General features: G+C 44.1%; 1 protein-coding gene across 2 annotated transcripts in view; it reads right to left on the bottom strand.

The window, feature by feature from the left end:
* Positions 1-283: 283 nt before the first annotated feature.
* The window catches only part of LOC139655126 (dystrobrevin beta-like), a 28,117-nt gene continuing 15,875 nt past the window's right edge, over positions 284-12,525 (bottom strand). The window contains exons 10-21 of one of the 2 annotated variants that reach the window (XM_071532440.1): positions 12,333-12,404; positions 12,000-12,077; positions 10,739-10,840; positions 9,550-9,618; positions 8,494-8,607; positions 6,755-6,851; positions 6,457-6,477; positions 6,113-6,266; positions 3,945-4,034; positions 3,680-3,727; positions 2,340-2,369; positions 284-2,005 (exon numbers count right to left, since the gene is read on the bottom strand). In XM_071532440.1, the coding sequence (XP_071388541.1) occupies positions 2,365-2,369; positions 3,680-3,727; positions 3,945-4,034; positions 6,113-6,266; positions 6,457-6,477; positions 6,755-6,851; positions 8,494-8,607; positions 9,550-9,618; positions 10,739-10,840; positions 12,000-12,077; positions 12,333-12,404 (850 nt within the window). In that variant the 3' untranslated portion in view covers positions 284-2,005; positions 2,340-2,364. Of the gene's footprint in view, positions 2,006-2,339; positions 2,373-3,679; positions 3,728-3,944; positions 4,035-6,112; positions 6,267-6,456; positions 6,478-6,754; positions 6,852-8,493; positions 8,608-9,549; positions 9,636-10,738; positions 10,841-11,999; positions 12,078-12,332; positions 12,405-12,525 lie in introns of both variants that reach the window. The other variant, XM_071532441.1, reaches the window with a different exon arrangement.

A 12,525-nucleotide genomic window follows, 5' to 3' on the forward strand; every position in this document is an offset into this window, starting at 1 on the left:
GGAATATAACAGACTTTTCCAACTTGTTTCACACTTTCACTGCATTAGACGGTTTTCCACCCAACTGAAGTGGAAACCAGACTGAAAACATTAACATGAACAAACCATAAAATGTTCAGATCATGGGAGCGCTCTGACATAAGTTATGGAACGTCATGGAAATTTCATGTCATTTTACATCACCCTGTTATTGTGTTGTCGGCCTGCCCGGCCTTTTGTGTTGGCCTACTCGGTTTTAACTGACCAGCAGCCACAGAGACAGCAAAAACACGGCGGTTGATGTTAAATAATATTTATTGTAGATGAAACACAGATCCACACTTTTCACTCGCACCGTCAAACTCCAGCAGCATGGGAGCTGAAAGTGTTTACAGTTTGATGTCAGGATGCGTCTGTCCTGTCAGTCTTGATTTCCCTCTCTCTTTCACGCACGCATCGAATCATGAACTCAGTCATTCATTAAATCAGTAATTCAGTCAGTCAGTCATTCAGCGTACTGAAAACAAATGATCATCCCAGTCCCCGCTTGTCAGTCAGACACTGGCCGTTCTGTGGAGGGCCTGTCTAACCCAGACCGATCCAGAAAGGTACAGCTTTCTGTCAGCCCCGAACCAACTAAAGCTAAGAAGTGTTGCATGACAAAATGCTAATAAAAATATTTAAATCCCAGCAGTTACATGAAAAAAACTCAGCCTGATCTGACACAAGCCCAGTAGGTCCAGTTGGGTCCTGTTGGGTTTGCATATAAATATCAATCTCTATTGGTTGGGGCGACAGGAAGGGGTGGTGCTGGGGGGGTCATTGCGGGGAGGGGGGTAGCACCTAAAACATGCTATACCGGCCTGCCCACAACATCCACAGAGAACTGGAGGGCTGTGGTAAAACAACTGGTACAGTACTTCAACTCCCACAATCCCCTGCCCAGCTTGAAAAGGCAGCATCGCTAGAAGTGACCCTGTCGAAGCATAGGCTTTTACATTCTCTCTCTCTCTCTCACACACACACACGCACGCATACACACACACACGCCACAGTAATCAGATAGCTCCTCTTTGACTGTAGTCCCACTGCAGAGGCCCGGACAACCTGAGCTGCTATCATACCAGCACCCGTGGCACTAATCTCATCCAGGTATCAGTGACCTGGAAAGGACGGGGATTTCTACTTTCCACTCCGCAGCGCCTCAGCCTCAGCCTCAGCCGGGGGACTGGGCCGGATGCAGCATAAAAAAAAAAAAAGTCCCATTAAAGCTTATCGTCTCAGCAGGGCCTGACCACACACTCACACGCGTCGCTGGCTCCACTAAAACCCAATGGATAAACGGCAAAAATCAAATCAAAGCAAAACCGAAGCAAAGCAATAAATACTAAGCACACAGTGCCGATTACAGGAAACGTAAAAGTCGCAACTCAAGTCTCGTCCTTTTCATCCGCTGACCTTCTATTTTTCTCCTCTTTCACTCTCCTCTGTGATGCAATATCTCAGCCCTGACACTTTTCTGTATATCTATATCCAAAATATAGGTATTCGGAACGGCGGATAATATCGCGATATTCACGAAACATCGCGATATTATCGGCCCAAGCCTACTTCTCTGCACATTATTAATCTTTCACTCGTTCCCTAAGTCTTTCTGTCTCTTCACGGCGTCCCTCTCACTTGCTGAACCCTCTCGCAGCTCGAAATGCGGCGCACACACGACAGCACAAATCAGTAGGTTTCAGATTCCTCATATAGCTAGGTACGATCAAATCAAAACAAGATCAAAACAAAGTACAACCACGTTGAAACAGTGACAAGACAAACACAGAATCACAGCTATACATCAGTAGGGACCCAGGGGTCGTTTGGTGTCCAGCATTGTGATTGGTTGATTGGCAGTGGAGCTCTAATCCCATTGGCTAACGATGAATACATATACACATATATATATATATATATTATCCCAGTGGGGTCAGTCTTCTTTGGCCGTGATGAAAGCTCCAGTGGAGTGGCATCACTCTGCCTGAGGAGAGATTGACAGCTCAGTCAGACAACCAGTGAACCTAAGCAGCTAATAGTCACTTTTACATGCTGCATTCATGTCAAATGGGAAAAATCAGAGACATGAAAATACCGTTTTCAACTGGTTAATACTACTAGAAAACACTGTTTCAGTTGGTAAGTACAGTAACACTTTACATTAAGTGTTACCATTATACATGCCCATTATAATACTAATACATGAAGAGTTAGGGTTTCAATTTAGTAATACATTGGTATTAACAAACATGTATAACAACAGTGCTATACAAGTTATCATGCTATAAAAATGTGTGAGATTGCACGACATTACTTACTGTTACTGTTTGTCCTGCGTTCACTTTAACCTGCTAAACAGAGAGAGAGAAGGTTCAGTTCTGAAAGTAAAACAAGTGCTACAGCGATCTGCCAGAGACCATAATGAGAAGCAGACCGGCTCCCTTAGCAGCTCATAGAAGTATAAAGTCGAGTGTACTTGGCAGGTGCGAGGCAGAATGACTAACGCCAGAGAAAAGACAAGGGCCTGTATACTACATTTATGATTTCTGACAAACGAATGTGAACATTCTTAATGCAGCAGCGTTTGTTTGAACTTGACGACCCGAGCGGGGCTGAACCCGGGCCACCTGTCTGACAGTTTAGGGGTCGGTGGGTTAGCAGCGCAGGTTAGACCTCTAATGAGTGTTCAGGGAGCAGACCAGGAAGTAGTTCCACCGCTTCCTCGCGGCAAGCGGTCCCCCTCGTAAAAGAGGAGGGGCTCCATAAAGCATGGCTAATGAGACGGCATGCTAATGAGGCTTGCTACAAGCCCACAGACGAGAGAGGCTGGGATAGGCGGTGTAATAGAGGGAGTGTGTACGTGTGCACACAGAAACAGAGACATGCACCCAAACCCACTAACACAAATGCATTTACATTTTATGACTTCCAATGAGAGCAACAGCAGAATTTCGATTCCAATATCAACAAAAATTTCAAGCAACCACATATAAGAAAATGAAGGCTAGGGTTAAACTGATATATTGGCTTTTTATTAGAAATTGGAAATCGGATACCAGTCGGTGTGTTCCTCCCTTACCACAGCTAGTCGATATATTTTCATTATTATTATTATTTTCAGATGTCTGACCAGAGAAATCCTTCCAGTGTGCGGTGGGAGGATTTTACTCAACAGTCTGTAAAAGCTGCAGTGAAACCTGCCTCACTCTGCCTTAAGGAGCTGCTGACCCACCTGAAACAGTTTCATTAGTACAGTATGGCTTTCAGTGGAGAGGTGTACCCTGCGTTCACACTGTAAGCATCACAACAATTCACCTATAGACCTCAGTAACCAGGGAAACTCCAATGTGTGGAGGGCCAACAAACGTTCTGGCTGAGAAAAGTTGGCCACGGCCGGACTTTGCGCTGTCACTGGACGATCGGATTTCGGCGCTTCCTTGTTTCCCCACTGATATCATTTCATGAACAACAGTTTCGCCTGGCAAGTGCAAAATGGATGGGAAGTTGATTCCGGCTATTCAAAGCTTCCCAGTTCTTTACAACTTTTACTTGAAAGACGACAGGAATAATCGGCTCAAAAACGATGCTCGGAGAACAGTCGCGTCCATTGTCGGGGTCGATGGTGAGTACAGATACAGACACACACACACGCGCTTACCTCTGTCCTTCCCGTTCAGCAGCCTCTCCTCTTCCTCCCGCCCATCATCTAGTCAGAAAAGGAGGGTGAAGAGTTGAGGGAGGTTTGTGAATGTGTGCCGGAACAAATCTCAGTGACTCTGTAAATATTGTCTGTATCCAGAAGAAAAAAAATCCTATCCAACTCTGTCTTTTTCATACTCTTTTTGGTAGCTAGGATGGTACTGGCAGCCTTCTATAGGATACTGAGCAAGTGTGTGTGTGTGTGTGTGTGTGTGTCTATGTACCGGAGTGGAGCTCTTTGACCAGCGAGGACATGGTGTTGGTGATAGAGTCCGCTGCTACCAGAAGGTCGTTCCTCAGGTTCCTCCTGGGACCTGGAGAACAGGGACGAGGACGAGGGAGGAGGAGAAAGAGGAAAAAAAATGAGAGATGCAAAAGCAAAAAGAGGGGCAGAGGGAGAACAAGGAGAAGAGACCGAGGTCTTTAATGTGCTCTGCTCCTCTCTGCATAGATCTCATTACAGAGTGGTTTCAAACTTGAACAGCGGGTCTCTTGGGGAATTTAACAGGATTTTGAAGGATCTTGAGGCAGACATGGTGATGAGTTGTCTATGCTTTGCTTTAGCCAAACTCATTTTAGGCTGTGAGTTTGCTATAGGCCTACTGCCTTCTGACAGATCATATTGTTCATTCAGACTTAGCCATCATTTGCTTTTTAACAGCATTACTGCTTATATCCATTGTATGTCGACTTTTTTGTGGTAACTAGTAACTCAACATGTTATTTTTTTAATTCCCATAATCCGTCATAAATTACTTTTTGAGATTATAATGTTGTTATATATATGTTTTTAGTGGAATTTCTGTTAGCGCAAACGAAAAAGAAAGCATGAAAATGACAATCCCGCAGCATCTCATGCAGATAACGTTCTGTGAATTGAAGCAACACAATCGAAGTCTGCTTGATATGAATGAGACTGACTTCCTGTTAAAATAAAAATAAAATCAGCAACAGCCTTGCGTTGCATTTTAAAACGATACTGGACAGAACACCTGGCAGCACAAGCCATATTGCTACACCATTTCTTGGAAGTGAGGAATATAAAAGTACTCTAAAAAGTTACCTTTAATAGAGTCATTTTCTAAGGCAACTAGTTACTTTTAAGGTAAGTATAACAGATCGCTTTTAAAAGTAACTTTATCCTGCACATCTCAAATGTATAAGAACACAAAAGACTCCATGAGACAGACATACAGCTTAGAAGTTGATGAATGCCAAATGCTGTGAGCTTTGCAGCACCTTCATTTACATAATGTACCACCAAAAGTTTCCCATATGTGGCGGATCTTTTTTTAGCAAACATCTCTCGCTTTATGGTAACACAGCTCGCTGCGTGGCCTCGCCTGATGGCCTACTTCCTGGACTGTGTTTCTTGTTGAGTGATGTGTATTATAGGCATGTCAGGGATTTCACAATGTACCATGAACTGCTAATAAGGTGAAACTAATCAGAAACATTGGTTGGAAACTGCAGCCTTTGTTGTTGTGAAAGGGGGTGATTATTTATAAATGGAATAAATACACGCGGATAAACTGTTGAAATGGAAATGCAACAATCATGTAATAGATTTGTTTGAGTTTTTTCATCTGAAATGAATCAGCAGCGAAAATGAAACGGTGGATAGTTCTGAGATTTAAAATAACTACAATATTTCTTGTTTTTTTTCTTTGAACCTGAAGTGTATAGCAAGGTTCTTCCTAAAATGGTCACAGACAAGTCATGTTTTGGTGAAAAACAACTGCAGCACACATTGATTCCGTATATATGAAAGCACGAAACCATAAAGAGAGACGAGATTTTTGAGAGTCGGCGTAGTGGAACCACATGTAAACCCTGCTGCTCGAGGACTGGATCCCGCCAAAACCATCTCTCCCGTGTGTCTCGAAAGAGAACAAAAAAAAAAATACCCTTATGTTGATGAGATGTGAAGGGACGGTCCCCGCTGAATTCACTGAGTTCACTGTACATCGTCTTAAACCCCCGTGACTAAACCAAAATCATACTAGGGGAGAAAGAAAATTGCGCTCAAACAATAGACGTCTTCATGGGGAGGGCTGGAACGACAACAAAAAAAATATGAACTCCGTAGAAGATCCCCAAAACGGAGTTAAAGGACTCACATCCCGCAAATAAGAGTTGAAGTGGCGGATTACGACATTGCACTATTTCCATTGAAGGGCCTGCAACCATCACAAAGCCCTAGTAAGCCTCCATCAGAGCGTGAGGAAAACTTGGGTGAATGACAGGACCGTCTCAAACCAAAGATCAAGCCCGTGTGTGTGTGTGTGTCAGGTTCTTGTGTGAGGCCCGGCGGAAGCAGCCCATCGGGCCTCGATACGTACGTACAGTTACGGGTCTTTCGTATATATATTCCAAATCCTCCGGGCCTTACCCTGGGCGAAAGCCTCCTGCACGTCGCCCCCGACCCCGGCGAGGGAGTCCTGGGGCGGGTACGCGTGCGCCTGGGGAGGGGAGGGGCCTGCCGGGCGGGCGCTCGCCGGGACCGGCCGAGAGGGAGAGGCCTGGGCGGAGCCAGCTGCCTGCGCCTGGGAGGAGGACGGGGGTGAGGTTTGTTCAGAAAAAAAAAATGACCTGTCGCTAGGAAAAGTTGACTATTTTTTTTTTTTTTTTTTTTTGGAGATAGAAAGATTCAGCGGGAGTGTCAGTTAGGTGTGCGTCCCCACGTTAATACATTGTTTACAGCACTGTGAAACCGGCAAGAGGGGAAAAACTTACTGCCTGTCGCTGTTCCTCATCCTAGGGGGCATGGGACAGACGGAAAACAAAGAGGGGAGGAAAGCACGGAAAAGAAGAGGTCAGGTGAAGTCAGAAACTGAAGTGGCAAAAATCAGAAGGAAGAAATAACAGAAGGGCATGCGGAGGGGAAAGGAAACCCTGTGTAGGACTGATAGAGTAGGAGAGGACAGAGGTGTGGAGGAAAGGGGAAACTATTGCCCTCTAGTGTGTGACAGTACTCACAGCATGCTGACACCTATGCTAGGCCAGTGTGTGTGTGTGTGTGTGTGTGTGTCACCTTGAGGAGCTTCATCAGTCCCTCCAGCTGTACCATCAGCTCCCTCCTGCTCTCCTGCAGGGACGACATCCTCTGCTCCAGCTCGTCTTTCCTCTGTCTGCAACACACACACCCACCTTCCATTACTGTCACATTACTGAAGATATAAAAAAATAAAAAAAAATAAAAAAAAACACACTGCACACGTAGGTTCTTACCATTTCAGAGTCTGCTGGCAGCAGAAACAGGCAAATATGTAAGAGTCAACATCTCGACAGACTAACAAAAATATGAATTGGATGTTTAGAGCTGGTTCACCAAACCAGGATGGGAGTCGACAATGTTTTTTCCCCGCTTCCCTGCTTGGCTCCCCTTCACATTGTGGGGTAAACGAGAAGGTAAACAAGTGAAAGAAGAGCCTGAGTCACCGATCCAGCTTTGAATCATCATGCTCCCGCTGTATAGCTTCAACATCGGGATTGATATAACGTCCCAAATACGTACAAGGCCAGTTAGAATTATATCTGCATCATGTATGACATTTGCAGACTCTTTTTTTTTTATAAGAGGTTTGCTTCCACTGTGACATTTGCACTGCTTTTGCACTGACAAAACCACCAACTCCAAGAAGAAGCTCTAAAGGGAGGATATGACCTAGAAATAGGTCTACCAGAGAAACCACGCGTCTGATATCTGCTCTTCACATAGATAAACAGGGTGGAAAGGTGAACAGATTACTGGTGGAAGGGGACTCTGTTCTGAGTATTTAGAGATGAGACACTCTGTATGGGTTTTTCGAGTATGAACCTTCTAGTTGGAGTCTGAACTCAAACTCGCTTGAACTCAAACTCTGGTTGTGTCATTTCCTTACTAAGGAATATGCAGTACATATAGTGACTTTCATGACTTAAACATTCTACATGTAGCACTGTTAATCAATAGCAGGCCTATACCATTATCAAATTAACTGTGGTAACTTGCTATAATTACCGTAAACAACTGAGACTCTGGTGGAGAAGACTGGTAACCACTTTCTCACACCAATCGTATTGTCAGTGCTACTCTTTCTCAAAATTAAGACCACATTTCCCATAAACCACGCTGCTTACTGTCCCCCCTTCCCCCTCCTCTTCGTCTTTACTGAAGAGGATCAACATGTTGGAAGTGATTTTTCCATCAGCTTTTCACTTCCACCATCTGCCCTTGCCAGAAACTGCAAATATCCCTTTGTGCTGCAAAGCCATACGGCAGATTCTAGTAGTGGAAAATGCAGTGTAGAGGCTGGTAGAGGCTGACAATCTCCTCGGTGATGTTCTCATTTGTTTACGGCAATTATATTATATAGTCTCAAATGAATGTATTTATGATTTAATGATGGTAAAATATTACACAATATTTCAGTTCTTTTTCTCTGTGCTGTTTTAGGTCAATTTTAATCAGGGGTGAGTTTGACTAGGGAAAAGGGTTGGACCCAAAGCTCTAGTAAACTAAGAAATGTGCCCAGTAGAGCGCAGACCTCCGCCATGTCTGACAACACTCTGCAATCGACACGAAAAGTTAATCAGTTCTTCCTTGGCCCATAACCACCCTTCATACCAAGTTTTGTGCAAATGCGTGCCCAGATTTTTGAGATGAGGTAAAAAAAAAAAAAAAAAAAAAAAAAAAAAAAAATGGATAGTATGTAGTATGTCGAGCTAGTTCCAGTGGCGCTCCTGGGCAGCCTGGTCTCTGGAGGAGGCGGTGACCCAGGCGGTATTTACCTGAGCAGGCGGAGCTCGGCCAGCAGAGTCGGGTTGGTGCTGCCCTTCTCCGGGCTGGGCTGGCACGCCGCCTCGTGCTCCGTACGCAGGCGGCTGATCTCTGCCAAGATCTCTCTGTGGGAAATGGAAAACACAGTGGTCGGCTGAGGCCGGGGAAACTGAACAGACTGATGATAAGACTGCACATCGCACACACCTGACGGCTGGCTTTTGCTGATTTTTTTGGGGCCTTTGTACTGAGGCACATACACTAAAGCGAGTTGGATTTTGGGGAACACACACTTGGCGACCAGTTGGATAAAAACAATCGTGACGGTCAAGGAAAGAATTTTCGTAAAAACTCACACACACACACTACAAGATCGTCTGTACGACTGCCACAGACTTGCGGCGATCTTGAAAATCGTGATGCCAATTTCTGGATACAAGCTTAAAGTCGTGTAGTGTGTCCCCAGCTTGTCTTGCGGACAAAACATGACAGACATTATTCAACACTTGTGGTAAATATAAATTTTAATATATTTAAATTCTAAATACAAATTTTCGGGCCAAATATGTGCTAAGCCACGGACTTTTTGGCATTTATGTAATCTTGGGGAAAAACAGTTTTTCCAAAAAAATGTAAAATGGTTGAAAATCTAACATGACGGATAATGGGTGGTCAGAGGCAAAGTTGTAGACTAAGGATAGTTGGATGTGTGTAGCAAGTTTTGGGTCAATCGGACTTAGAGTGTAGGAGTTGGGGCCTTTCAGAGCTCTAAATTTTGACCTTTAATTATAGCGCCCCTATGAGGACAACTTGTGTATCTTTTTAAACCCTGGAACACAGAGCATTGATGCATTGTCTCTCCAAGTTATGTCAAAATGGACCAATGGTGTCTTGTCAGAGGCCCTGGAAATCCTACTGTACTAACCCCTCAGTATACATACACCTATACACACATATACACACCTACACACACAAAGACTTAGATAAGCACAAGCAACAATACGTGGGGTTCACTTAAAATTCATAATTCCATTCAAAAGCCCATCCGCCATTTGACCCATTTCTACCTGTTTTTGCACTCCAGCTGAGCGATGAGCTCCCTCTGCTGTTTATTCACGTCAAAGTTGATGCTCCGGCTAGGTATCGCCCTCTCCTGAAACACACACACACACACACACACACACACACACACAAACACACACACAAGTTTCAGAACTTCTTTAGATCCCTCCCTTTGAACTGGCCATGACTTGATCATTTGGAAGTGAACAACATTTGTGAACAATGCAGGGTGTGTTGGTAAATTGGCACTGAAAGTGCAAGATTTAACTCCAAACTGAACTCTTAAATTCAGAGCGCTATCAGAAATTCCTGTTCATTTATTCAGCATGTGCAGCGTTCACGATGCACTCTGGATGCCTTCACCACAGCCTAGATGCAGCTGAGTGTTTGAATGTTTGCAAAGGCGGTGAATAGTATCAAGCCGAACTTGCTGGAACTAGCTGTCTGCCACTCCATACTGATGAAAATTAATCAACTTGGCACAATCTTGTTTTTGCCTGCAGGAGGGATTTAGCCATGTGACAGACAGTAATTTGACTTTTTTCCATCTTCATATCTGCAAACTGAAACATTCATAAGTCATTCTAAGATTTTGTGCTCTGCTCAAACTGAACCTGAATGCTGTTTTTTTATAGAGACTAAATTTGATATGGACAATAATATACTGAGGGGAGCAGGTTATGTCAAACCGCTGAATAAGTAGAAGACTAAAGTAGTCCATACATCACATTTACTCCTGACACATGCCCATGCAGATAAACAGGGCATCATGATTCTGTCCAGATAGGGCACCAAGCCACAGTTAATCAGTGGAAATCCATTCCACCCAGTCCATCAGATCTTTCCCACTTGCTACATATTGTAGATGGTTTAGGAAAATCCAATGTCCAATTCTGTTGTCGTTCAAATGTGGCTTCTAGCCATGTGAATGAACAATAAACAATAAACATGTCGATGAATCTTTTATCTGCATTTGAAACAAGCTGGAAATACACTGATAATGTTTGGCAAATTTGGGACTTTAGTATTTATATTAAGCAAATGTTTTACACTTGAAATTAGTTATGGGCCTTCAAGGTCAGAGGGAGATCGTTCAACATTCAGTCAGAGCTCTGGCACAGAGGGCATGTAATGTCGGTGGGCATGTATTTGTGGGTTAATGTGTGTGTGAGAGCGGGGGGGGGGGGGGGGGGCTGAGGACTCACTCCTGTGTTGTCGGTGTCTGCTAGTCGGGAGGCGTAGCGGGCGATCAGTTTGTGCTCCTCGTCTTGCCTGCCGGGACTGTCCACCACACCGCTGAAATACATGGAGAGCAGAAATCTCAGCAAAAAAAAAGACTCATGATAAATGATGTGGACGATAGCCAATATGGAACACCGGATTAGCATTTTAATAAAATGGTGTCAAACTCAAAAAGCCATGAAAAAGTGCAGTTGCAGTGCTTTTTTAGTAGTAGTTTATAAAAAAATACCTGTCAAATTAAAAATGAGGGGGCACAAAAATTCCCAGTATTTTTTTAGATTTCGTCCGGTTCAAATTATTTTTCGATGAGTTGCGAATGCGACTACTGTCTCCGCGGGCCACAGTAGGCAATATGTGGGAGCCTGTGACCGGGGGGGGGGGGGGGGGGGGGATTCTTTCCAGTGCGTTCTGGAGCGGTTTTTCCCATCCGAAAACAACTGAGCACGGAGCCTGAAGCGGTAGAAAAATGTTTGCACGCCGCAGCCAGCAGTCGAACTTAAAACGCCGAACCCACACGAACCACGATGTCAGCAACAAAAACAACCGATATGGCAAAAAAAAAAAAAAAAAAAAAACTCAAAACAAAAGGAGGGGGTAGAAGACGGGACTGGTCGGGGGGGAACAGAGGGAGGAAAACGACACCAGCTTCTTCTGGAAGCCACCGGTTTCCAACAGTGGTGAAGAAGTTAAGACAAATCTTCGTGGTAGAAATTGAGGGTTTGTTTGGCAATATGCAATGCAAATGTTCTATTTCATATTTCAATCGCATTACCCTCGAGAAGGACCACAACGCCCTTAAAAATCAGATTAAAATTCCTCTGGTTTGGTGACCTACATCTAATAATTTATCACATTAACCAAATAATAACATCTTGTCAGTCGTCAGTTGTTGCTCCATTTGACCCCAGTTTAGTCGATATAAACAGGTTTAAAAGATTTGGTGGTAAATGATACTGGATGCAGGAATTGTGCTGTAGCTTAGGGTTTAATGAACTGACAAACAAGAACAGTTGTTGAACCATCTGACAAATGGAGCGAGACAGCTCAACCTGCAAACTATCAGCTAAGAGGGAACACTGGCCCTGAACGCTCCCCGATGGGATTTCTTTTATACGGCTTCCAAATAAGACTGACTGGCGAGTGCCACACCATGCCATACCCAGGCTTTTCCATCACACACACACACACACACACACCCCCTGTCCTCCCTCACCGTGGGCTGGTCTGCAGGCGATTGACGTAGGCGGCGATCAGAGCGTGTTCCTCGTTCATGCGCTGAGCGGCTGCCAAGCTGAACAGCAAACAGACAGGACATATATTATATATTATTATTATTATATATTTTCATGTATGTATTTCATAAGTTTCATTCATTTCCCTTCCTTTTGCACACCCTGCATACCTGATGGAAATGTATATATTTTGTATTTTGTATTCTCTAGTGTCGTAATTGTCATTTGCGTTTACTTTCAATGAGATATAAAAAAAAAAAAAAAAAAGACAGAAAAAAATCTGGGGTTTTTCCATTCCTCAGGCTGGTCCTTACCTCTTGGGGGAGCCTGGGGCTGCTGGGGACAGCAACATGGCCTCACTGGTGTTCCCAACCGGGCGGGCGGGGCTGCACGCACACACACACACACACACACACACACAAAACGAATCAGACTTATGTGATTAACTGAGCTAAAAACTAATAACGATACAAACAACAAAATCACTAAAACGCAGGTCTGCCTGTC

Source organism: Centroberyx affinis, unplaced genomic scaffold (assembly GCF_046629955.1).
Source record: "Centroberyx affinis isolate AG114_WGS23_722 - 3 ecotype Tasmania unplaced genomic scaffold, CSIRO-AGI_Caff_v1 ptg002190l_1, whole genome shotgun sequence".
Classification (NCBI taxonomy): Eukaryota; Metazoa; Chordata; class Actinopteri; order Beryciformes; family Berycidae; genus Centroberyx; species Centroberyx affinis.